Source organism: Mustelus asterias, chromosome 17, assembly GCF_964213995.1.
Source record: "Mustelus asterias chromosome 17, sMusAst1.hap1.1, whole genome shotgun sequence".
In the NCBI taxonomy this organism is placed as follows: Eukaryota; Metazoa; Chordata; class Chondrichthyes; order Carcharhiniformes; family Triakidae; genus Mustelus; species Mustelus asterias.
Window position 1 is genome coordinate 5,588,032 of NC_135817.1, and position 26,008 is coordinate 5,614,039.

At 45.4% G+C, this 26,008-nt stretch overlaps 1 protein-coding gene across 4 annotated transcripts in view; it reads right to left on the minus strand.

The window, feature by feature from the left end:
* The window catches only part of fndc3a (fibronectin type III domain containing 3A), a 202,931-nt gene that overhangs the window by 32,136 nt on the left and 144,787 nt on the right, over window positions 1-26,008 (minus strand). For all 4 annotated transcript variants that reach the window (XM_078232183.1, XM_078232186.1, XM_078232188.1 and 1 more), the window contains 6 exons: window positions 25,719-25,843; window positions 23,166-23,340; window positions 21,964-22,050; window positions 11,254-11,392; window positions 7,461-7,529; window positions 5,718-5,836 (listed from right to left, as the gene is read on the minus strand). In XM_078232183.1, coding sequence (XP_078088309.1) covers window positions 5,718-5,836; window positions 7,461-7,529; window positions 11,254-11,392; window positions 21,964-22,050; window positions 23,166-23,340; window positions 25,719-25,843 — 714 coding nt within the window. The remainder of the gene's footprint in view (window positions 1-5,717; window positions 5,837-7,460; window positions 7,530-11,253; window positions 11,393-21,963; window positions 22,051-23,165; window positions 23,341-25,718; window positions 25,844-26,008) is intronic.

Below are 26,008 nucleotides of genomic sequence, written 5' to 3' on the forward strand. Positions count from 1 at the left end.
GGAAAGGGGGGAGTGCGAGGGGGGGAAGGGGGAGTGCGAGGGGGGGGAAGGGGGAGTGCGAGGGGGGGGAAGGGGGAGTGCGAGGGGGGGAAGGGGGAGTGCGAGGGGGGGAAGGGGAGTGCGAGGGGGGGAAGGGGGAGTGCGAGGGGGGGAAGGGGAGTGCGAGGGGGGGAAGGGGGAGTGCGAGGGGGGGGAAGGGGGAGTGCGAGGGGGGAAGGGGAGTGCGAGGGGGGGAAGGGGGAGTGGCGAGGGGGGGGAAGGGGGAGTGCGAGGGGGGAAGGGGGAGTGCGAGGGGGGAAGGGGGAGTGCGAGGGGGGGAAGGGGGAGTGCGAGGGGGGAAGGGGGAGTGCGAGGGGGGGAAGGGGGAGTGCGAGGGGGGGAAGGGGAGTGCGAGGGGGGGAAGGGGGAGTGCGAGGGGGGGAAGGGGGAGTGCGAGGGGGGAAGGGGGAGTGCGAGGGGGGAAGGGGGAGTGCGAGGGGGGGAAGGGGGAGTGCGAGGGGGGGAAGGGGGAGTGCGAGGGGGGGAAGGGGGAGTGCGAGGGGGAGCGGGATGCAGGGGGAGTGCGAGGGGGGGAAGGGGGAGTGCGAGGGGGGAAGGGGGAGTGCGAGGGGGGGAAGGGGGAGTGCGAGGGGGGGAAGGGGGAGTGCGAGGGGGGGAAGGGGGAGTGCGAGGGGGGGAAGGGGGAGTGCGAGGGGGGAAGGGGGAGTGCGAGGGGGGGAAGGGGGAGTGCGAGGGGGGGAAGGGGGAGTGCGAGGGGGGGAAGGGGGAGTGCGAGGGGGGGAAGGGGGAGTGCGAGGGGGGGAAGGGGGAGTGCGAGGGGGGGAAGGGGGGAGTGCGAGGGGGGGAAGGGGGAGTGCGAGGGGGGGAAGGGGGAGTGCGAGGGGGGGAAGGGGGAGTGCGAGGGGGGGGAAGGGGGAGTGCGAGGGGGGGAAGGGGGAGTGCGAGGGGGGGAAGGGGGAGTGCGAGGGGGGGAAGGGGGAGTGCGAGGGGGGGGGAAGGGGAGTGGCGAGGGGGGGAAGGGGGAGTGAGGGGCGGGGGAAGGGGGAGTGAGGGGCGGGGAAGGGGGAGTGAGGGGCGGGGAAGGGGGAGTGGAGGGGCGGGGAAGGGGGAGTGAGGGGCGGGGGAAGGGGGAGTGAGGGGCGGGGAAGGGGGAGTGAGGGGCGGGGAAGGGGGAGTGGGGGCGGGGAAGGGGGAGTGAGGGGCGGGGAAGGGGAGTGAGGGGCGGGGAAGGGGGAGTGAGGGGCGGGGAAGGGGGAGTGAGGGGCGGGGAAGGGGGAGTGAGGGGCGGGGAAGGGGGAGTGAGGGGCGGGGAAGGGGGAGTGAGGGGCGGGGAAGGGGGAGTGAGGGGCGGGGAAGGGGGAGTGAGGGGCGGGGAAGGGGGAGTGAGGGGCGGGGAAGGGGGAGTGAGGGGCGGGAAGGGGGAGTGAGGGGCGGGGAAGGGGGAGTGAGTGGCGGGGAAGGGGGAGAGTGCGGGGAAGGGGGAGTGAGGCGGGGAAGGGGGAGTGAGGGGCGGGGAAGGGGGAGTGAGGGGCGGGGAAGGGGGAGTGGAGGGCGGGGGAAGGGGGAGTGAGGGGCGGGGAGTGGATGGCGAGAGGGGAGTGAGGGGCGGGGAAGGGGGAGTGAGGGGCGGGGAAGGGGGAGTGAGGGGCGGGGAAGGGGGAGTGAGGGCGGGGAAGGGGGAGTGAGGGGCGGGGAAGGGGGAGTGAGGGGCGGGGAAGGGGGAGTGAGGGGCGGGGAAGGGGGAGTGAGGGGCGGGGAAGGGGGAGTGAGGGGCGGGGAAGGGGGAGTGAGGGGCGGGGAAGGGGGAGTGAGGGGCGGGGAAGGGGGAGTGAGGGGCGGGGAAGGGGGAGTGAGGGGCGGGGAAGGGGGAGTGAGGGGCGGGGAAGGGGGAGTGAGGGGCGGGGAAGGGGGAGTGAGGGGCGGGGAAGGGGAGTGAGGGGCGGGGAAGGGGGAGTGAGGGGCGGGGAAGGGGAGTGAGGGGCGGGGAAGGGGGAGTGAGGGGCGGGGAAGGGGAGTGAGGGGCGGGGAAGGGGGAGTGAGGGGCGGGGAAGGGGGAGTGAGGGGCGGGGAAGGGGAGTGAGGGCGGGGAAGGGGGAGTGAGGGGCGGGGAAGGGGGAGTGAGGGGCGGGGAAGGGGAGTGAGGGCGGGGAAGGGGGAGTGAGGGGCGGGGAAGGGGGAGTGAGGGGCGGGGAAGGGGGAGTGAGGGGCGGGGAAGGGGGAGTGAGGGGCGGGGAAGGGGGAGTGAGGGGCGGGGAAGGGGGAGTGAGGGGCGGGGAAGGGGGAGTGAGGGGCGGGGAAGGGGGAGTGAGGGGCGGGGAAGGGGGAGTGAGGGGCGGGGAAGGGGGAGTGAGGGGCGGGGAAGGGGGAGTGAGGGGCGGGGAAGGGGGGGGCGGGAAGGGGAGTGAGGGGCGGGGAAGGGGGAGTGAGGGGCGGGGAAGGGGGAGTGAGGGGCGGGGAAGGGGGAGTGAGGGGCGGGGGAAGGGGGAGTGAGGGGCGGGGAAGGGGGAGTGAGGGGCGGGGAAGGGGGAGTGAGGGGCGGGGAAGGGGGAGTGAGGGGCGGGGAAGGGGGAGTGAGGGGCGGGGAAGGGGGAGTGAGGGGCGGGGAAGGGGGAGTGAGGGGCGGGGAAGGGGGAGTGAGGGGCGGGGAAGGGGGAGTGAGGGGCGGGGAAGGGGGAGTGAGGGGCGGGGAAGGGGGAGTGAGGGGCGGGGGAAGGGGGAGTGAGGGGCGGGGAAGGGGGAGTGAGGGGCGGGGAAGGGGGAGTGAGGGGCGGGGAAGGGGGAGTGAGGGGCGGGGAAGGGGGAGTGAGGGGCGGGGAAGGGGGAGTGAGGGGCGGGGAAGGGGAGTGAGGGGCGGGGAAGGGGGAGTGAGGGGCGGGGAAGGGGAGTGAGGGGCGGGGAAGGGGGAGTGAGGGGCGGGGAAGGGGGAGTGAGGGGCGGGGAAGGGGGAGTGAGGGGCGGGGAAGGGGGAGTGAGGGGCGGGGAAGGGGGAGTGAGGGCGGGGAAGGGGGAGTGAGGGGCGGGGAAGGGGGAGTGAGGGGCGGGGAAGGGGGAGTGAGGGGCGGGAAGGGGAGTGAGGGGCGGGGAAGGGGGAGTGAGGGGCGGGAAGGGGGAGGGGGGAGTGAGGGGCGGGGAAGGGGGAGTGAGGGGCGGGGAAGGGGGAGTGAGGGGCGGGGAAGGGGGAGTGAGGGGCGGGGAAGGGGGAGTGAGGGGCGGGGAAGGGGGACTGAGGGGCGGGGAAGGGGGACTGAGGGGCGGGGAAGGGGGGAGTGGGGGGGGGTCAGGGGGAGTGGGGGGGGTCAGGGGGAGTGAGCGAGAGGGAGTGTCAGGGTCGGGGAGAGCGAGCGAGAGCGAGTTCGTAAAGCAGTGGGAGTTTGGAGGGAGAGGCAGAGAGAAAGAGAGAGTGAGAGCGCTCATAAAGCAGTGCGGTTTGAGAGCGCGCGAAAACCCATAAAGCAGCAGAGAGAGACATGTGCTTACAGATAAATCTAAAAGTGATTTTACAGGAGTCCTGTAAGCTGATTGATAAGTATAGGACCTTCTGGACCTGACACCGAGAGGACTCACAATTGGTGAGGGACGTGAGTTATGATATTACACCATACTGTAATAAACACTATAAATTTAAGATATGTCAGTGCAGCTCAGCCATGTAGAATGTGCATCCTGCAGTATCTATTTGGGAAGTCATTCCAACACAGCGCCCTCGATGACTAAATCTGCAGGAAGCGTCACCAGCTGCAGAAACATGAGCTCCTGGTTGCAGAACTCGAGCAGTGACTGGAATCACTGTGGTGCATCCGCAAGACTGAGGACTATACGGTTAGCATGATTAGAGGTGGTCCCACCACAGCTAAGTATTACAGACAGACAGCGAATGGGTGGCCACTAGTGGGTCTAACACAAACAGCAAGGTACTGTAGGAATCCCAAGGCTGTCTTGTTCTCTCACCGCTTTTCCAATTTGGAAGCTGGTGAGCGAAATGGTTCCTCAAAGGTCAGCAGTAAAAGCCAAGTTCATGGCACTAAGAGTGGCTCAGCTGTACAGCAGGGGAGGAGGAAGAGTGGAAGTGCTATAATGGTAAGGGACTCCATATTTAGAGGAGCGGACAGGTGCTTCTGTGGCCATAGACATGAATCCAGGAAGGTATGTTGCCTCCATGGAGCCAGAGTCAAGGATGTCACAGAGCAGCCGCAGGACATTCTTTTGGGGGAGGGTGAACAGCCAGAGGTTGTGGTCCACACTGGGACCAATAATATAGGTAGGAAACATGATGAGGTCCTGAAAACAGATTTTAGGGACTTAGAAAGGGAATTAAAGAGCAAGACTTCAACAGCAGTAATCTCAAGATTACACCCAGTGCCATGTGCTAGTGAGCATAGGAATAGCAAGGTTGAAAAGTTCAACGCATAGCAAAATGGAGTAGGAGGGATGGCTTAAGATTTCTGAGACATTGGGACTGGTCATGGGACCAAAGAGCAGGTATTTAAACAATAAAAAGAGTGGCAAAATAAAGAATAGGCCCGATTCTCAAGGCAGCACAGTGGTTAGCACTGCCGCCTCACAGCTCCAGGGATCCGGGTTCAATTCCAGCCTTCCAGACTGTGTGGAATTTGCACATTCTCCCAGTGTCTGTGTGAGTTTCCTCCGGATTCCCAGGTTTCCTCCCACAGTCCAAAGATGTGTAGGTTAGGTGAATCGGCCATGGTAAAAAAAATTGCCCCTTAATATCCCAAGAGGTGCAGGTTAGATGGATCAGTCACGGTAAATGTGTGGGGTTTGGGTGATAGGATGGGGGAAAGAGGGCCTGGGTAAGATACTCTGTCAGTGAGTTAGTGCCAACTCGATGGGCTGAATGGCCTCCTTCTGCACTGTAGGGATTCTAATCTATGACTGGGGATTTAAAAAAGGGGACTTGCACGTGGAGCAAGTCAAGTAGTGGAGGTATTAAACAGATGCTTTGCATCTTTCTTTACAAAGGAAGATGATACTACCTAGGCTGAGGTGAGGAGGGAGGTAACTGGTATGTCATAAGAATTTACAATTGCGAGGAAGGTCGTGTTATAAAGGTTATCGTTACTTAAAATAGATATGGTACCAGGATTTGATGAAATGCATCCAATGGTACTGAGGGAAGTAAGAGTGGAAATTGCAGAGGCACTAAGAATAATCTTTCAGACTTCCTTAAACACAGCAGTGGTGCCAGAAGGCTGGAGAATTTCAAATGTGGCACACTTGTTTTAACAAAGGTGCAAGGATAAAACTGTTAATGACCGGCCAGTCAGTTGGACTTGAGTGGTAGGAAAACTTTTGGAAGTATAGTTTGGGGCAAAATTAATAGCTACTTAAACCAGTGCATGATAATGAAGGCAAATCAGCATGGATTCATTAAGGGAAAAACATGTTTAACTAACTTGCTTAAGTTTTTTGAGGAGATACAAAGAAGGTTGAAACTCATGCTTGAAGATTACAGACTAAAGGGAAATGTTTCCTCTACTTAAACAGTGAATTGAAATCTCTGCAATAAACTGTTCCTTATGTTATACAGAAGCACAAGCCTTTATAGATTTTTTGTAACTTCTTGAAGTAAACTCCTTCAATTTTCAAAAGTCCATGAACTAATTTAAATCACGTATCCAATTTCTAATGCTGCCAGGTTCGTACTTATTTCATTACAAGGGGGCATTTTATGTGATCGGTATGCTAAATCTCAACATTACCGAACTCTGCCCTCCTTCACTGATGCAGTAAGCTCGCAACTGGTAAGTACATCCAGGATTAAGGTGGTCACACACATGTTCTCTGCTAGTTCCACTGTAAACCATGTCCCACTTGTTCCCTGAAAGGTAAATTAGAAATAGATCATTAGTCGCTCTTTCAATAGTAAAACCACCAATTGGCTGGCAAGTTTCTTAAACCAAGCAGTTGCATATTTTGTCACAATTTAATTGACACATTTCAGATTTCTTGGGAAATGGTCCCATTCTTAAAGTTTATTTATTAATGTAAGCAAGTACGCTTACATTAACTCTGCAACGAAGTTGTGAAAATCCCCGAGTCGTCTCACACTGGCATCTGTTCGGGTAGACTGAGGGAGAATTTAGCATGGCCAATTCACTAACCAGCATGTCTTTTGACTGTGGGAGGAAACCGGAGCACCCGGAGGAAACCCACACAGACACGGGGAGAACATGCAAACTCCACACAGACAGTGACCCATGCTGGGAATTGAACCCGGGTCCCTGGCGCTTCTCTTCTGTAAATCAAAATTGTCTTTATTTGTATACATTTACTAAAATGAAATAACATTGTCATTTTATCCAGACTTGATGTGTTTCACTATTCCATCATCACTACAGAGTCAAAATCTCAGGATTCAGCACCTAACAGCATTGTAGGAATGCCTTCATATGGACTGCTACTAACCACTATCATTCCCAAGGGCAGCTCAGCGTGGGCAATAAATTTTGGCCTTGTCAGCAATGCACAAGAATAAATATATACCTCATCATTTAATAAGAAATCCTGAATGCAATGGAACATGTTTTTTGCCTTAATTGTACAATTTTGTATATGAATCTTTCATTCATCAAGGTGAATGTCAGTCCTGAAGCTTAAAACCTTTTCCCTAAGATATTCAACACTCCCAGGTCAGGTATAGCACATTTAGAGAAGGACTACGTTTCCCAATTCAGAAAGCACTCTATTCTAGCTGCTGGCATGATAGCTTCTCATTTCTATAGTAGGGACAAGAGGAGGCCATTTAGCCCCTCAAACCTATTCCGCCATTCTATTGAACCATGATTATTGAGTTGTACCCTCAACTCAATTTGCTCCATATCCCTTCATACTATTGAGCTTAGTTTTGGCAATTTCAATTGCCCCAGATGAGGCAGGATGGGAAGAAGGATCAGGGAGGAGAGGTGCATCTTGAAGTGTGTTGAGAGAGAGGATTCTCTATCCTTTGTATGGAAAACATCCTGCTTGTTTTTGCTTCTAACTTGGCTTATGGTTAACCCAAAGATTAAACTGCAATATCACATTGTTTGGCAGGTAAAGCTCCCAATGTGGTAGTAGCGTGGCTGCATTTTTTAAATGAAAATTGAAATGTTGTTGATAATATTTATTCATGCTCCTTATTAAAAGTAAATAAGGTCTACAATGTTCTGGCAAATATTATTTATTTAAGATAAGAACATTAGCCCTATACTAGCAGCAAACTTCCATTTTGATGTTTAATTTACATCTCGTTATCATAATTTTGAAGCAAGGTTATGTGCTGTCTTTAGCAGTACTGAATACTATACACTAGCACTTCCTCAGACAGGGATGTATTCAGGTATATTCATCACAACACTACATCATTTCCCCTTGTCCACTGACTGTGCAGCTGCAGCACCATTTATATTTTTCAGCCAATATTCCAAGACTAATTCAGAGCACTGAATTTGACTATGTCTTACCATTTGCATCTCCTGACATCTCAACCACATACTTCGCAATTGCAGATCCTCCATTGTCTTTGGGTGGATCTGGAAGAAAAAAACTAAACTAATGGTTGTAAGGTCAGATACCTAATTTTGTAAACACAGATGTACTGATAAATATGGATTTGTTGAAAGAACTTGTGCATTTGCAGTAATTTTAAAGTAGTTTTCTTTTAGTTGATTTCATATACAGTGGAACCTCAATTATCTGCACACTCATCATTTACTTTGGATCGTTAATCAGAATTTTGGAACCCAATGGACGATTAGCAAAAGGTGTCGCTTCTGGGGACCCTTTCTATAAATACCAACCCACTCCTTTGGATTCCCCTATAAATACTAACCTATTACTGAGACCACCCTACCTTAACAAATAATGACCGAGGAATACTTCCCTTTTCACCAAAAAACAAATACAGACTAAAGGAACTCTCATATCCAAAAGGTGTCTGGCACCCTAAAGAAAATATGCTGTAATTTGTAGTAAATATATCTATTTTTTAATGAGTATTTAGAACTAGAGACGAGCTCAGATCGATTTTTTAAACGCAGCAAGCTATGATCTGGAATGCACTACCTGAAAGGATGGTGACAGCAGATTCAATAATAACTTTCAAAAGGGAACAGAATAACTACTTAAAAGTTGAACATCTTGCAGGACTGTGGGTGGACAACTAACAGAGGAGTGGGACTAATTGGAAAACTCTTTCAAAAAAAGAATGGCAGAGGCATGACCCATGCTGAATTCTGTAAATAAGGGCTATAACCATTTCTGATCTTCATTCATCTCCAGTGTTCTGTTCCTACCAGAAACACCAGTGGGATCTGGAATAGTTAATTTGTCAGTTGTATTAAAGATTCCTCTTGCATTTCTCTGCAAAATCAGCTGTTGGGACTGCTCACAGACTGCTCAAAGATACAGGCCATCCATGCGCTTTCTATGCCACCCACCTACAGGGGTGAGCACTTGTGGAATAACGCCTACACTTCCATCAATCCTGTCAGCTTCTGCAACAATTAATCAATTACAGAGACTGCCTATTTAAAAGAGCTTCTGTATTGGTAGTTACTGTAGTATAAAAATCTGGCACACAATCTTAAGGTGAGGCTGTGTACAGTACCACCAACAGAGTGATGTAAGAGAGCACATGACCCACACCTAGAGGTCACTGTGGTGTGGGACTGAGACACGTACATACTTAAGCATGGAGACAACTCCTAGCTTGTATCCGTTTTTGCATATTTCTAAATAGTTCTAGGAGTTAATAAAGACTACAAAGGGCAGAAGAGGGATTAAAAATCCAGAACATCACTAAGATGCAGAGAGACAGACTGAGAAAATTTCAATAAAGCAGTCTGACCTGAAAAGAAGCTCCAGAAGTAGAGGCCGAGAGGAAATATTGCCAGGAAATTGCTCCAAAGAAAGGCTTCAAAGCTGAAGGTAGAGATTTAAAATTCTTTACTGTAGCAGACGAGAAGGTTCAATTGAATCTCATCTGGAAGTCCAGCTTCGAAGTGCAGAGTCAGCAGAACTTGCAAAGGTGGGCTAAATCTTTTAAAATTCCAGGCTGCAACAAGACCTGAGAAATCTACTCAGTCGGCCCAATCACAGACAACACTATTGCATAACAGGCAATTGATGAATCATAGAATGTGTGACTGAAAGATGTGTGGCTCTGAATAATGGAACACCACTTTACAGGCCTGGAGGAATCCGACTTCCAGTCGTTGCCATGATCCTGGAACTACTGAGGCATGGTGGCAAACAGATTTTCAAGCTGATATACTTCATCCATAACCATGTCTCGTCATTAAGCAAACAGAACTGTACATTCCCAAATTCTTAAATAATTTTTAAAAAGTATCTCAACAGGGACTTCAGGTGTAAACTGACTTCTCTTTGAGGAGCAGGTTTGTCCATTCTCATTATAGGCTTGGGAAACCCTCAATGCTCAGACCAGCCAACCACCTAGGAGGTACCCACAACGCCTCCAGTGCAAAAGGTGAAAAAGAGCGATCAGCAGTACGAGGAGTCTCTACATCTAGCCTAGATGATAGTACAGCAGGTCAACACTGCAACCACTGCACTACGCTGCAGATCCCAGCCAGCATGCCAAAATCACAAGAGCTGCTAGAACCTGGTAGCATCTGTCCAAGGCTGACAATGAAAAGCCGCGATGAGCGTACCATTAAACCTTTTTCTTGTCACAGGAGTGCTCTTCCTTAGCCACAGGGGATATCGAGATAACCCACATGATGATGGAAAAAGTGAAAGCAGCAACAGGGAGGCAAGCACGATGGTCATCCACCTGCGAGAGTTATGAGTAGCAGCAACAAACAACAGTTGGGCTGACCAAGTATGATTTGACAGAAAGGAGTGGATGTCAAGAATGGAAAGGTTCCTCAATGCCAGGTCAACCTCCAAACCAACATGAAGAACCAACAAAGAGAGAGCCTACCACTTCTCAAACAGTAGTGCGAATGAGATACGGAAGAGTTATCTGGCGTGGCTGGGGTGGGGGGGAAGAATAGGGTAGCGATAATGTAGTAATTACAATGTAACTGTATGATAGTAATAACTGTTAGATAGAAAGTAAACAATGATTTCTGAAAATCATGGGGGCGGGGGGAGTTGAAGTGTGGTATAAGGGTCTGGCACATCCTGTCTGGCACAGGATTAATATGGGACTGAGTACATTACTGCCCACACAGTGATGTAAGAGAGCACATGACTTGCACCTAGGGATCAGTGTAATGTTGGAATGCGTACAGACCTCAGATTGGAAACAACTTCCAGATTTTACCCATTACTGTATATTTGTAAATAGCTCTAGTAGTTAATAAGCTACTGTTAACCTGCTAAAGGCCACAAAAACTTCATTAAACCTACTGAGATGTAATCAACATCCCACAACACGACTGTTTATTTAGGGTGACAAAATTTGATGTCACATTCCAAAAATGTTTGTTGTTTGGCAGCACATTTAAATAGGCAAGCTGCGCATCATTTTAAAGACTTCAACTCTCCAGAGTGATTCCATTATTGGACGACTGCATCTACCTACTGTGCGAAGCTGAAGAGGGGGTCTGCAGAGCATTTTGGCCAGCTCACTTCAGGCCCATGGCAAGCCAAATGTTAGAATTGCAAACTGGCATAAAGCGAAAGTGTTAAGATAGCCAATAGATTAATTGTTACAGTGCTGTGATTTTGCTGGTAGAAGAGGATGATATGGTAGTATAGCTGCAGAGGGCTGCAGCTGGTGAGTAGAATCATAGAATCCCTGCAGGGCAGAAACAGGCCATTCGGCCCATCGAATCTGTACCGGCTCTCCGACAGAATATCCTACCCAGGTATGCCCCCTGTCCTATCTCTGTAACCATTTACCTTGCTACTCCCCCTACCTACACATCTTTGGATACTAAGGGGCAATTTAGCATGTCCAATCCACCTAACAACCTGCACACCTTTGGACTGTGGGAGGAAATCAGAGCATCCGGAGAAAACACACGCAGACACGAGGAGAACGTGTAAACTCCTCACAGTCACCCAAAGCTGGAATCAAACCTGGGTCACTGGTGCTGTGAGGCAGCAGTGCAAACCACGCCGCCCTTGGAGAATGGAGTATGGAGAAGCATTGCATTAGATTGTACAGATCAGCAATCTGTAGTCCAATTTGGAACTCCATTCTTTTATGGTGGGTATTCAAGGTTCCACTGTATCTCATGAAATCAGTTATGAATCTATAATTAATCTGAGTGAGCATCATACCCCATATTATTTTAAAATTGTGAGCATGAATTTTCCCCTTCACCGAAGGTTTAGTTGGTGATCCAGGTTTGTCTGGACAGGTGGTAAACTCCATGACTTCACCAGGGTTGCTCTTCCCTTCCGAATTGTATGCAATTACCTGTAATATACAACATTCTATAAAGCGACTGTGGGGACAAAGCCTGACATTTAACTATTCGCAAGAAGGGACACTTCATTTAAGAATGTTTTCATTTATGTATCATGCAGGTTTTCACACACACATCTGCTGTCTTTTTGGATTTTTAAAAAGTACTGGAGTAAATTTTCTCTTGGATTTTCACTCTAGAAAAGATACAATGAACTATCACTGGTTTTCACTTGTACACAATAAGTTACCTATATGTTGAAACATGAATATGCAGAAAGCAATCAAAGTAGTAAATGTCCCTCAGAGCATCTTTAAATTTAGCACCCAACATTGCCCACCTTTTAATAAAAATATCTTGACAAGAGTAATTTTACCTCTGCTATACAAATGATCCAGGAGTGAGCAGGTTCACTGGTAATGATGTTTTGAAATCTGCTGGCAGTTACAATCTGCCCAGAATAAATATTCAATTTCTTTCATTGCTACTCCTCACTACCTCCTGTAGAAACGTGATGAATGCCTTCTCAATACTTTCCTAAACTACATCACCATGATCTGGGCTCAGCATATGCTAACTAATTGGAAGAATCCCCACAGTTTCCCAAACCACCTAAACTGTGAAATTAAAATGGCATAATCCTTTCTCGTGACTATTTCCAACAGAAACTGCAGACAGCGCTGCCTACATTACTAAAGTTTGGGAAAAGAGGGGTTATTTAATAGCAAAGTGGTAAGGTAAGACAGGTTAACACATGGCCGGAGAAATGATAACTGGAAGAGAGTTTTAGATTCTTGGAGCATTACGACCATTTCTAGGACAGGAGGGACTTGTTCAAAGGTTGCACATCAACAGAATTGGGACCAATGTCCTCATGGGAAGGTTAATCAGTGCTGAAGGAGGGCACCAGGATGAAACATTAGAGGAGAATGGGCAGAGAAGACTGGAAGAGACAAATTGCATTACAGAAATAGGAGGAAACAAAGAGGGGACAAATGTAAAGCAGACCAAGATGGGTTTGGAGTGCATGTCCACAAATGCAGAGCATGGTAAATAATCTTGGTGAGTTGCATGCACAAGTCTTCACTTGAGACTATAACATACAGTGGCAATAACAGAGACTTGGCTTAAAGGAGAGGTTTGGGAACTTATTACGACTAGTTACAATGCATCAGGAAAGATATGGAAGACAAAAAAGGATGGGGTTGGCAGCATTAACTGAAGAAACTATCATAGCACTCGACAGGAATGTGGTTGATGGTTCAAAGGCATCTATTTAGTTAGAATTAAGAAAAAACAGAAGAGATATTATGCTGTTGGAAATAGACAACAGGCCATATAGCAGGAAGGAGATACAGGAGCAAATTTTCAGACAAACTACAGAATGATGCAAGAACTACAGTATAGTGATAATGGGAGGCCTTCAATTATCCTAATATAGACTGGGATAGTCATGGTGCAAATGAAAAGGACAATAAATAATCAACTGTAAAAGGGAACTGTCACAGGTGGATTGGAATCAAAAAATGGTGGGCAAACAATGAGAAGCCTTCAAAGAGGAGAAAGTTTGTGTGAGGAATAAACACATTTCCACAAAAGGTGAAAGGTGGACACCCAAAGCTAGAGTTCCCTAGATGACTAGAGGTTAAAATGAAACATTAAAAAAAAGAGAGGCTCATAACAAATGTCAGGTTCATACTGTAGTAGAGAACCAAGCTGAATACAAAGTATGTGAAATATTTTAAAAGGGGAGTAAGAGGGCCATAGAGAGTATGAGAGAAGTTTAATGGTCAGCATAAAGGAAACCCAGTCTTTTATATGCAAGGTAAAGGTAAGGTAAAAGTTGAGTATGTGGGAGCTTTGGGCACCAGTGCGATTCCAAAGAACCACATCTGCAACAAGTTCTATGGATCTAGGAGCTCCAGCTCAGAGTTGATCATCTGGAGGCCAAGCTATAGATACTGCGATGCATCAGTGAGGGGGCAGTTACCTGGAAACTTTGTTCCAGAAGGCAGTCACACTCCTTTGATTTTGTCAGGGATCAGGGAAAGCAGAGTGACTGTAAAGGAGGCAGATAAGGGGACTGAGAAATTACAAGTGGAGGACCCTCAGCCCTTGAAATTGTCCAACAGATTCAAGGTTCTTGCAACTTGTATGGGTGAAGCAGGGGCTGTAGGGTGGATGAACAAGCTGATTATGGCACAATAGTGCAGGAAGCCACTCCAGTGGAGTAGTAAATAGGAACGTAGTGGTCGGATAGTCAAGGTATAGACACAGTTCTCTGCAAACAAGGCACGAGTCCAGAAGGCCGTGTTGCCTGTTTGGTGCCAGGATTGAGGACATCTGCTTGAGACTGGAGAGAAACTTGCAATGGGAGGGAGAGAATCAAGTGGTCATGGTCCACATAGCAATCAATGACACAGACTGAACTAAGAGAGAACTTCTACCTAGGGTTTATGAACAGCTAGGGGCCAAATTATAAAGCAGAACCACAAAGGCATTAATCTCTAGATTACAACCTGAGCCATGAGCAATTTGGTGTTGGATAAATAAGATTAAAGAGTTAAAGGTGTGGGAGAAATGGATTTTAACTCATGGGTCACTGGCACTGACATCAGTACAGGGCAAAGTGGGGGGGTTGTACTGATGGGATGGACTTCACCTGACCATGTTCGGACCGGTGTTGTCCTGAGTCATATAATTAGGGCTGTAGAGATAGCTTTCAACTAAGCAGTGAGGGAGGGGTTAAGTGAGGGGAGATGTGGTAAATTAAAGGGAAAGGACAAGGTAAAGTACGGGGTAGCGGCATGGATAATGCTAACCAGAATGTGGCAAGAAAAGTCAGAGCAAATAACAGAATGCATTAGCAGATAAGGCTAGGGTTTACAATAAAAGTTTAAAAAATGGGAGTAAAGACTCTGTACCTGAATGTGCATGGCATTTGTAAAACAGATGAATTGTCAGCTCAAATAGAAATAAATATGTATGACCTGTTAGCTATTACAGAGATGTGGCTGCAAGATGACCAAGGCTGGGACCTGAATAGTCAAGGATACTTGACATTTCCGAAGAACAGGAAACTAGGAAAAGATGGTGGGGAAGATCTGTTAAAGCGGACATTAGTACAATACCAAGAGATGACCTTGGTTCTAAAGGTCAAGATGTAAAATCAGTTTGCAAGGAGATAAGAAATAGCAAAGGTAAGAAATAATTTGTGGCATAGCTTACTGTTCCCCTATAAGTAACCACACTATAGTTGGAGTATTCAAGAAGGAAAATGGAAGCTCGTAAGAAAGGCACTGCAATGATCATGGGTGATTTTAATCTACATACATCTTGGACTATTCACAGGGAGCTTGGAAGATGAGTTCATAGTGTTTTTGTTATATATTTAAAAGCTCTTAAAGCATGATTGCTTTAAGAGCTGATCACCTGATTTGATGGTGATATCATTAAGGTGTTTGCACAGGCTGCAGTTTTACTTGCAGTTTGTACTCTGTATAGGCATGACCTCCGAGGATAAATCTGTTATTGTTAGCTTGAATCTATGTGCACAAACCACTCCTTTTCTTTTTCAATAAAAATGCAGCCCTTAACATAGTTAGGACATTACAGAAAGAAAATTAGCGACGAATCAGGATTTAGTTTCATCAAGAACATTGAGAAAAGATCCAAGTCGAAGAGTAAAAGTTTGGGTCCTCACATTTCAAACATTAGATGGCTGGGGAGAAACAGCAACAGGATTCAAGATTGAAGTGCCAGTGCAGGAAGACAAGTATGAAAAAAGTTGTGTGTGGTTTTAAAGGAGGGTTTTGTTCTGATCAGAGAAAGATTCCAGGCAGTATCTGGCATATTTGAAAAGACTGGATGCTTCGCTATATGGTTCGGGCCATTTGAACAAAAAATCAAGTCAATGGTCTCTAGGTTAATAAAAAAGGGGAGTACTGGGAAGACAGTAATAATATATATACACTGAGCAGTCTCAAGTCGCTCCTGCCTGCAAGAAAAATGGCAGGTCAATTAGGGTCTATGGACCTTTTTCAATGAAGAAAATGAAACATGGAGTTCCTATGCCAAGCATTTTCAATACTTTATGCAAGCGGATAAAATTGCAAATGAGTTGCTTGTACCAGCTTTTCTCAGTACAACCTTTAACTTGCTCTGGAATTTGGTTCATCCAGCAAAGCCAAGAATTAAAACTTACAATGACTTGACAAAGACCCTTGTAGAGCATTATTGTCCAAAGCCATTGATCATCACATGATCATCATATGGAGTTCAATCCTGATAAATGCGAAGTGATGCATTTTGGTAGAAATAATGTAGGGAGCAGCTATACGATAAATGACAGAACCATAAAGGGTGTAGATACGCAGAGGGACCTGGGTGTGCAAGTCCACAGATCCTTGAAGGTGACGTCACAGGTGGAGAAGGCATATGGCATGCTTGCCTTTATAGGACGGGGCATAGAGTATAAAAGTTGGGGTCTGATGTTGCAGTTGTATAGAACATTGGTTCGGCCGCATTTGGAATACTGCGCCCAGTTCTGGTCGCCACACTACCAGAAGGACGTGGAGGCTTTGGAGAGAGTACAGAGGAGGTTTACCAGGATGTTGCCTGGTATGGAGGGGCTTAGTTATGAGGAGACATTGGGTAAACTGGGGTTGTTCTCCCTGAAAAGATGGAGGATGAGGGGAGACTTAATAGAGGTGTATAAAATTATGAAAGGCATAGATAGGGTGAACGGTGGGAAGCTTTTCCCCAGGTCGGTGGTGACGTTCACGAGGGGTCATAGGTTCAAGGTGAAGGGGGGGGGGGAAGGTTTAACACAGATATCAGAAGGACATATTTTACACAGAGGGTGGTGGGGGCCTGGAATGCGCTGCCAGGCAAGGTGGTGGAGGCGGACACACTGGGAACGTTTAAGACTTATCTAGATAGCCATATGAACGGAGTGGGAATGGAGGGATACAAAAGAATGGTCTAGTTTGGACCAGGGAGCGGCACGGGCGTGGAGGGCCGAAGGGCCTGTTCCTGTGCTGTATTGTTCTTTGTTCTTATCACAGAATGGTTCAGGTTCCACTGAAGGAATCAAGTGGAAAGCAAAAGCATTACTCAGTTTGTGGCAATCTTATAAAGGCAGAACATTGAGAGTTAGGTGAGTCATTAGAAGAGACAGTTCGAGATCATCTAGTTGTGGTATCCAAAAGATTGCTTACTGAACATGCTTTGACTTTACAGGTAGCAATAGAAATTGCAGTGTCAATAAAACTGGCTACTAAAAAGGCTCCACAACTTGGTGCAAGAATGAAGATCCACAAGTTGGGAACTGCCCATAATTCAAATAGCAACAAGCATATCACAGATGTGCAAAAATGGGTCATTCAGCGAGTGAATGCTGGAGCAAGGATAGTACATGCAAGAATTGTGGCAAATGGGTCACAATGCGAAAGCTTGTTGAGTTAGACCAGATTACTTTGAAAAGAATATTAAGAATAAACGGTACCTTTAAGAAGAAGAAGAACAAGCTGCATTCTACAAAAAATATTTTCATCATGGAAGAAAAGAATTATGACTGAGAAGATGAGAATGTCCAGAAATATGAAGAGTCCAACTGAACGTCTTATCCATACAGGGCAGATCACATAGATTCTGGGTGATTCCGAAGTTAAGAGGACAATGTTAAGATGAAGGTTGATACTAATGCTGCTGTATCTTTAATTCCTGAGACTATAAACCAATAAAAACTGAGTCAACTTCCTTTAAAACCAGCTGATGTGATTTTAAGGACATACACGAAAAGATTGTGCCGTTAAAAGGTTACATCACTGTCAACTTAGAGTTGAGTGGCCAAACAGTGGAGATGCCTCTCCATGTGGTCTGTGGTAATCTTCCAGCTCTATTTGGGAGATCATGGTTGGAGAAGATAAAGCTTAATTGGATGGTGTCACAGATTGGTCAATGTCAAAACAGCACCTTCTGGATAAATACAAGAGCGTATTTGAAGAGAGACTTGGTTCAATGAAGGGAGTTCAAGTGAAACTCAAAATAGAGCCTAATAGTCAACCAAAAAGTCTCAATGCAAGAGTGATGTCATATGTAATTCATCTCAAGGTCAGAAGAAGAATTAGTAAAACTTATTAACGCTGGTATGATAGAGCTGGTTACAATGAGTGACTGGGCTACCCCATCATACCTGTAAACGAGATAGCTCAGTTCACATTTGTGGTGATTTTAAAACAACCATAAATTCGGTGTTGTGTGCTGATCAATATCTCTTTAATTGAAGATTTGTTTGCTGGGATATCAGGTGGACAGAAATTCAGCAAGATTAAGAGCTGATCAAATGATTTGATGGCGCTCACATTAGGGTGTTTTCACAGGCTGACGTTTTATTTTCAGTTTATACACTGTACAGGCAAGACCTCCCAGAACAACTCTGTTGTTAGTTTGAATTTAAATGTGCAAACCACATGTTTTCTTCTTGACTAAAACCTACAATCCGTAACGTAGTTAGGACATTACAGTTTTCAGGACAATTTCTTAAGTACATTCTAGAACCAACCAGGGATCAGATTATTCCAAAACTGGTGATGTGCAATGACACCGGATTAAGTAATAGCCTCATAGTAAAGGATTCTCTAGGTAGCAGTGATCATAAAATGCCATTCAGTTTGAAGGTGAGAACTGTGGGTCAAAAACTAGTGTTTTTAACTTGAATAAAGGCAATTAAAAAGATATGAAGTCAAAGCTGTCTCAAGAAAACTGGGAAATTAGGTTAAAGGATAGGTCATTAGAGATGCAGTGGCAGACATTTAAAGAGACATTTCATCATAACACTCAGCAAAGGTACATTCCAGTGAGAAAGAAGGGTTTCCAGGAGTAGGATGCACCATCCATGGTTAACTAAGGAAGTTAAAGATAATATAAAGTTGAAAGATAAAGCATATAATTTTGTGAAGTTTAGTGGTCAGCCAGAAGTTTGGACAGAATTTAAAAACACGCAAATAATGATTAAAAAAGAGATAAATTAAAGTACTCGAGAAAGGTAGCTAGATATATAAAAGAGTTTCTACAAGTAATGAAAAATAAAAAGTAACGAGAAAGTGAGCATTGGTCCTCTAGAGAGAAATAGGAGAACAACGGGATATAAGGTAACAATGGAAACACTGAACACACTGTGGTTATAGCTGGGCACTTTGAATTAATGCAATCAGGCAGAGTCAGCATTATTATACAAAAGGGAAATAATGTTTGACTAATTTATGATTTCTCCAAGTAATAGGTAATGTGGATAAAGAGGAACCTGTAGATGTAGTGTACTTGGATTTGCAAAAGGCATTTAATAAGGTGCCACATCAAAGGCTACTGTACAAAATAAGAGCACATGATTTTGGGTGTAACATATTTGCATGGATAAAGGATTAGTTAGCTAACAGGAAGCAGAGAGTAGGGATAAGAGAGTCTTTTTTGGGTCGGCAAATTAACTAATGGAATGCTCAGGGATCAGTGCTGGGATCACAACTATATCAATCTCGGCTAATGATTTAGAGGAGGAAAATGTATGGCAGTTAAATTTGCTGATGACACAAAGATACGTAGGAGAATGAGTTGTTGAAGAGGGCAGAAGGAGTCTACAAAGGGACATAGAGAAAGTTAACTAGGCAAAGATTTAGCAGCAGAAGTATAATGTGGCAAAATGTGAATGTGTCTGCTTTGGCAGGAAATGCAGTATATTATATAAAGAGAGAGAGAGATGCTGAACTCGGCAGTACAAGGGATCTGTGTGTCCTGGTACAGGAATCAAAATGTTGGTGTTCAGGCACAGCATGTGATTAGGAAGGCAAATGGAATGTCATTGTTTATTGCAAGGGAAATGGGATACAAAATAGGGAAGCTTTCTTTGCTACAGTTGTACAGGACTTGGGTGAGACCAATCTGGAGCACAGTATAGTTTTGCTCTCCTTATTTGAGGAATATACTTGCGTTAGAAGCAGTTCATCAAATATTCACTCATCTAATTCCTGGGATGAAGTAGTTATGAGAAAGGGCTTTACAGGTTGAGTCTATATTCATGGGAGTTAAGAATAATGCAATGAATGAAACTTTTAAGATCCTCAAGGGACTTTACAGGATGGATGATGTGAAGATGTTTCCTTTTATTGGAGAACGAGGGGGCACAGTTAAAAATAAGAGGCCTCTCATTTAAGACGGAGACAAGGAGAATTTGTTTCTTTGAGGGTCGTTAGTCTGTGGAATTCCCTTCCCCAGAGAACAGTGAAGAGAGTGCCACTGAATATTTTTAAGGCTGGCTTAGATAAATTCCTCATTGACAAGGAAATCAAAGGTTGTAGGGAGTAAACAAGAAAATACAGTTGAGGCCACAGTCAGATCAGCATGATTTTATCAAATAGTGGAGCAGGCTCAGGTAGCCGAATAGCCTACTCCTGCTCCTAATTTGTATGTCTGTATGTTCACAGATAAAGGAACGACTGAAAAGATTAGGGAACAAAAAGGATATAATCTTGTGGAGGCACAGGTACTAAACAAATACTTTGCATATGCCTACATCCCCCTCACACCCTCTCTCATACAGTCTCCAGTAACTTACTCACACAGACACCAGTGGGCCCAGTTCCTGGTGCTTCATGCTCTGTCTGGGCCCCTCCTTTTCTCCCCTGGCCCTTGGTTCCCCTGGTTCTGCACCATGGCTCCTTGACCCCCAGCAACCCATGTCTTGCTCTTTACTCTCAGCTCACCAGGCCACATTCCTTGGTTCCCTGGCTCTGAGCTCCTTAGGTCCTGTTCCCTCAACTCCCCAGGCCCCAAACTCACCATCACCTGATGTTTGCTGCTCCTTCAATCGCAGATTGTTTCTCTCCCACATGTGCTGCTGTTAGGCTCACTGGTGAACTTGTAAGCAGCAAGCATGGGAAAGAAATAGCCTGTGATCAGAGGAGCAGCTCCATGGAGATTCTTCCATTCAAATTTACCTATTTGACCAGCATTTAGAGAACTGGCTCCAGGAGCCTCAGAGGGGCTTCAAGGGCCACATGGACGAGTCTGTTTTAGATGGTAGTGGTCTTTGATTAACTCTCTCCTTTACTTCATCAAATAATTCAATTAAGGCAGTGTGGTTGATATTGGATATAAGGCCTTTCAAATGATGTTTCATAAAGTACCACAAAATAGACTTTTCAGCAAAATTAAAGCAAAGTGCAGTGGTTAATAATATTTTTCAGACTGGAGTGAATTTACAATAGCATTATTCTGAGATCTGTAATTAAGAACATGGCTCTTAATATATATTAATGACCTGGGTTTTGATTTTCAAAAAACCATCGTTTCAAAATTTTCAGATTAAACTTGGATGGAGTAAAGACTGTGGAGAACATTAATAGACTTGTGGAGGACAGAAGTAGACGAGTGAAATAGGCAGACAGTTGCAATTTAATGCAGAAAAGTGTAAGGTGAATATTTTGGTATGAAAAATGTGGAGAGGCAGTATAAACTAAATGGTATAATAGGGGGGTGTAAAAAAGGGAGATTTGGGGACAGATACAGCAGATTGTAATGATCTACAATCCACAGTTTGATATGGTGGTGGAAACAGAATCAATAATTTTCAGAATTGGCTAAATACTTCAAAAGTAAAACTCTGTAGTGTTATGAAGGAAGAGCAGGATAAACACAAGGGGCTGAACGGCCTTCTTGTGTGAAGTGTCACTCTATGGTCATTTCATTAAGGCTGGCTTTAAAGAAGCGCCACAAGTATCACAACTTTCATATATATGTACAGACAAAATCAAGGGTGCAAAACAGCATGGGAGAGATGTCAAGAAGCTGGACCTGCAACTTGTCCCTCATTTCAGTATGACTACTGTTTTAATGGTAGAAGGGTTGAAGATGTGTCGTGAAATCTACCAACATGATAGAAACTTACAAGATAGTGAACGGCTTAGATAGGATGGACGTAGGGAAGTTGTTTCCATTAACAGGGGAGATTAGGACGCGGGGGCACAGCCTTAGAATAAAAGGGAGTCACTTTAGAACAGAGATGAGGAGAAATTTCTTCAGCCAGAGAGTGGTGGGTCTGTGGAATTCATTGCCACAGAGGGCTGTGGAGGCCGAGACGTTGAGCGTCTTCAAGACAGAAATTGATAAATTCTTGATTTCTCGAGGAATTAAGGGCTATGGGGAGAGAGCGGGTAAATGGAGTTGAAATCAACCATGATTGAATGGTGGAGTGGACTCGATGGGCCGAATGGCCTTACTTCCGCTCCTATGTCTTATGGTCTAACATGTCAAATGTGAATGGACATTCTAAGACAGCTGTTCAGACCTTGCCTAATATAATTATGATTTTTATAAACAGTATTTACCTTATTCAATCAGTGATGCAACAAATTGGTTTCAACTTTTCCATTGTAATATTTTTCAAACCGTAAACAGGAATATCCTATATTCAATATCATTTAGTATTTCATTATAACTATACATTAACTGTATGCTTTTCAGCTACCCTCATTAGTACCATAAGCCTCTTCAAATAAACTATTACAAATGCTCTCAACATACTTACCCTAAATCTATATGTACTGCTTCTTCGAAGGTTTTTTACTGTACACGCAAGATCGTCGCCATCATATTTTGGTTTAAACCCATATCCCTAAAGATAAAAGTTTACATAGAGTCATGGTAGTTTGAGAGAAACAAAAGCCAGTTCATTTAAAAATTTTAAATCTCTTTTCTAAAAGTTTATGCTGTACTTTGGCAAAATCATCAGCATTAGAATGAAGATTTTTTTCTAAATGTGCTTCTGGTTCAGTAGATGACCATTACTGGAAAAGAAACAGTTCATGAAATACCAAGTATTGTTTAGTAGGATGCTATAAAATCAAGGTGAATACATCATTGCTCTCTATCACAAGTGTGATTTTTTTCTGGATTTGATGCGGGAGGAATGGGGTGAATCTTATGCTCAAGCAACTGGTAATTAACCACTTTTATCACCCGGTGTCACCCTCAAGCACTCTGAAGACAAATACTGCGCAACTTCCATTTAGTTGGCAGAATCTCTTCCAATGGGTCTAGTTTCTCATTACAGTACAATTATTGTTTTGTCTAATTTGCACTGTTTACTTTATTGTCTGTACTCCAAGACAAAGCTACAAACACTTATGGAACAGAGACAGGCTGGGAGCTTAGCCCACAATGCTAGAAAAGAACAGGAGCCTTGACATCAAATAATGTCAGAGGTAACCGCTTATTTTTCATACAACCAGCACCCTAGCCTCTTGAGGGCTGTGCTAAAATTTAAGTGGAGTATTAGTTCCAATCAGTTCTGCACCATAGAAATTATTTCATCTCATACTCGCTCTTATATTAGTCTGGTATCTGAAGCCAATCTCAAATGGTGAAAGATCACATCAAACCATCTTCATTCACTTATTTTGTTTAAATTTGTTAGTGTCACAAGTATGCTTACATTAATACTGTAACGAAGTTGTGAAAATCCCCTAGTCACCACACTCCAGCACCTGTTTGGGTACAGTGGGAGAATTTAGCATGGCCAATGCACCTAACCAGCGCGTCTTTTGGACTGAGAGGAAACTGGGAGCACCCAGGGAACATACAGTTCTCCCACACAGACAGTAACCCAAGCTGAGAATTGAACCTGGATCCCTGGCGCTGTAAAGCAGCAGTGCTAATCACTGTGCCACCATGCTGCTCCATATTTTAAGGATATAATTTGATAAGTATGATTAAAAAAAATCAACTTACTGAGGTTTCATCTTCCATTTCTAAAATATAACAAATCCCCTCATCAGATAAAGTTCCTGAAGGCTTGCTCCAATGTAAGGACAGCCATGTGACTCCAGCTTTAACAAGCTGAGGACTTGCTGGTGAAGGAGGGGCACTGCCAGTTGTGTAGAAAAGTACCTCTTCACTGAAACCACTGTTTGGGGGAAACATTTAATTTTTATGAGTACACATCGTAAATATTTGGCCTTTAACATCACTCTCTAAATTACAGTCCTTCTGAAAAGTTCTCCATACCTATTTGTGGAATTTTTAAGCATATCGCAGTGGAACAGGACTTAAAGCACCCAAACATTTTTAAGCATCGTGCTCCATGATATGAACCCTGTCTAATTATCAATAAATAAGCTGACTCATGATGAGCTGGTCATCAGTTTTTACTTAAAAAGGCATTTTTAAAATATTCAATCATATCGACTTAAATGAGACTTGGGTCAGAACTTTCTGGACGTTCACGCCAGCGGGATCTTCCCATCCTGCCGACAGCACACGTCTGCCTTGGGTTTCACAGCAGTGAGGGGTGCATTCAATGGGAAACCCTGTTGACGATGGCAGGACCAGAAAATCCTGCCGCCGGCCAATGGCAGACCACCTCCTGCTGCTGCAAAACACACGGCAGGTTGCACGGTAAATCCCACCCAAGATGTTGTTGAGACCTGTTTCAGCAGATATGTGAAGGAAAAGATTAAAAAGTGTGGAAGTGTAAAGGTTTTTAGTAGTCAATATATAGATGGTCATACTCGGTATACAACAGGATAATTTTGCTTTTACATTTATTCAAAGCTGCCCAGTTTTCACTTGCTTTCAAAAGGAGGCAATTTCCATCATGATTTTTTTCAATCAATAATGTTATTGATGACAGTTGCTCAATAATATGTTGATGAAATATCACGGAGCTAGAAAAGCTATGCAATTGAAAGGTCATGCATTTGTTTTTCACTTCAAGTATAACTTTTAGCAATTAAAAAGTATTTCATAAGTGGCAGATGGTTTTAAGACTTAAACATGACCATAACTGGTCATAAAGTCAGACCAGTAAATGTTGGAGTAAATATCACACACAAAATCAATTCTTAAGTTAATAAAGGCAGTTAACCCTGAAAGTTTGGTAGATGAATCTGTGCATGCTTCATTTAGGATATGGATTGATTCATTCAGATAGCACTTGAATGATAACCTTTTGGTTATCATTCAATTGGTTGAAGTGGGACTGATTTTTTTGTTAATTTATGCACACCAGTTCATGGGTGTAACCTAATAAAGAAAGAGGAGAGATTAACATTAGGAAATCTGAATTCTTCTTGAGCTCGATGCCCATTTCCTTAGATCACAATAATCATAGAAACCCTACAGTGCAGAAGGAGGCCATTCGGCCCATCGAGTCTGCACCGACCACAATCCCACCCAGGCCCTATCCCCACATATTTTACCCGCTAATCCCTCTAACTTACGCATCCCAGGATTCGAAGGGGCAATTTTTAACCTGGCCAATCAACCTAACCCGCACATCTTTGGACTGTGGGAGGAAACCGGAGCACCCGGAGGAAACCCACGCAGACACGAGGAGAATGTGCAAACTCCACACAGACAGTGACCCGAGCCGGGAATCGAACCCGGGACCCTGGAGCTGTGAAGCAGCAGTGCTAACCACTGTGCTACCGTGCCACTTTTCTACAGTCCTTCCTTATCACTGGTATATACTTTTGCTGAGCAGTGTGAAAGATCGCTTTGAAAATCCTCCACTGTTCCTCAATTGTCCCACCATAAAGCTTTTGCTCCCAATCTACCTTAGCCAATGCCTCCCTCATTCCTTTGTAGTCTCCTTTGTTTAAGCACAAGACACTGGTATTGGATTTTACCTTCTCACGCTCCATCTGTATTTTAAATTCAACCATACTGTGATCACTTCTTCTGAGAGGATCCCTAACTGTAAGATCATTAATTATTCCTGTCTCATTACACAGGACCAGATCTAGGATAGCTTGCTACCTTGTAGGTTAATAATGCCTAGATAGAAGGGGTTTTAAGAGTTTCTATATACTGAGCCGTATAGAGGGGCAAATTTACAGAATGCAGTAGTAGGATTCTGCATCACTCCATTCTTTTTTCCCCCCGCTGTCTCATGGATTCTTTGGGCCTTCATAGCAATTGTTCTGCAGATTCTCCATCCTGCGTCTCCAAAACACAACTAGTGCCAATGGGAATCGTCTCTTCAGATCTATTCAGAAGATGAGAAGGACCAATGTGTGCAGGACTGCCTGTGCCAGAATTCTTCAAAGCTCACCAACCACTATCCTCTTACTATATCTACAGATAAAGGTGCATACATTTTACTTTGATTAATGATTAATGCATGCAGAAATTCCTGTTCCCAAGTTAGAAAAGAGGGGGTGGGTGATGGTGACAAATTATCAGGTTCTCTTTGTTCCTTCATTTGCCATGCAGCCTATATTTGAGCCACTAAACAACTTAATACATGAAAATCTCATCTTGTATCTTTTGAAGGGTACTCACCTCATTCCAAGTTCATTTCTGGCTGCTAACTTAAATCTGTATCCCGTGGCTGGTGATAATTTGGGAACTTTGAATTGCTTCTGTGCCCCCAAATAACATTGGGAAAATTCATCGTTTCCTTTCCCCTGTTAAATGAATCGTATCTGGTTAGGACGACAAAAAAGTAAGGAGCAAAAAGGAAAGGCTATTTGTCCCATTAAATCTATTTCTTCAGAAGTAATTTGACATATCCTCCCTTTCAGAGTGCATTTTGACTCTCATTAATTAGCATGCATTTTTTATAGTGCTCG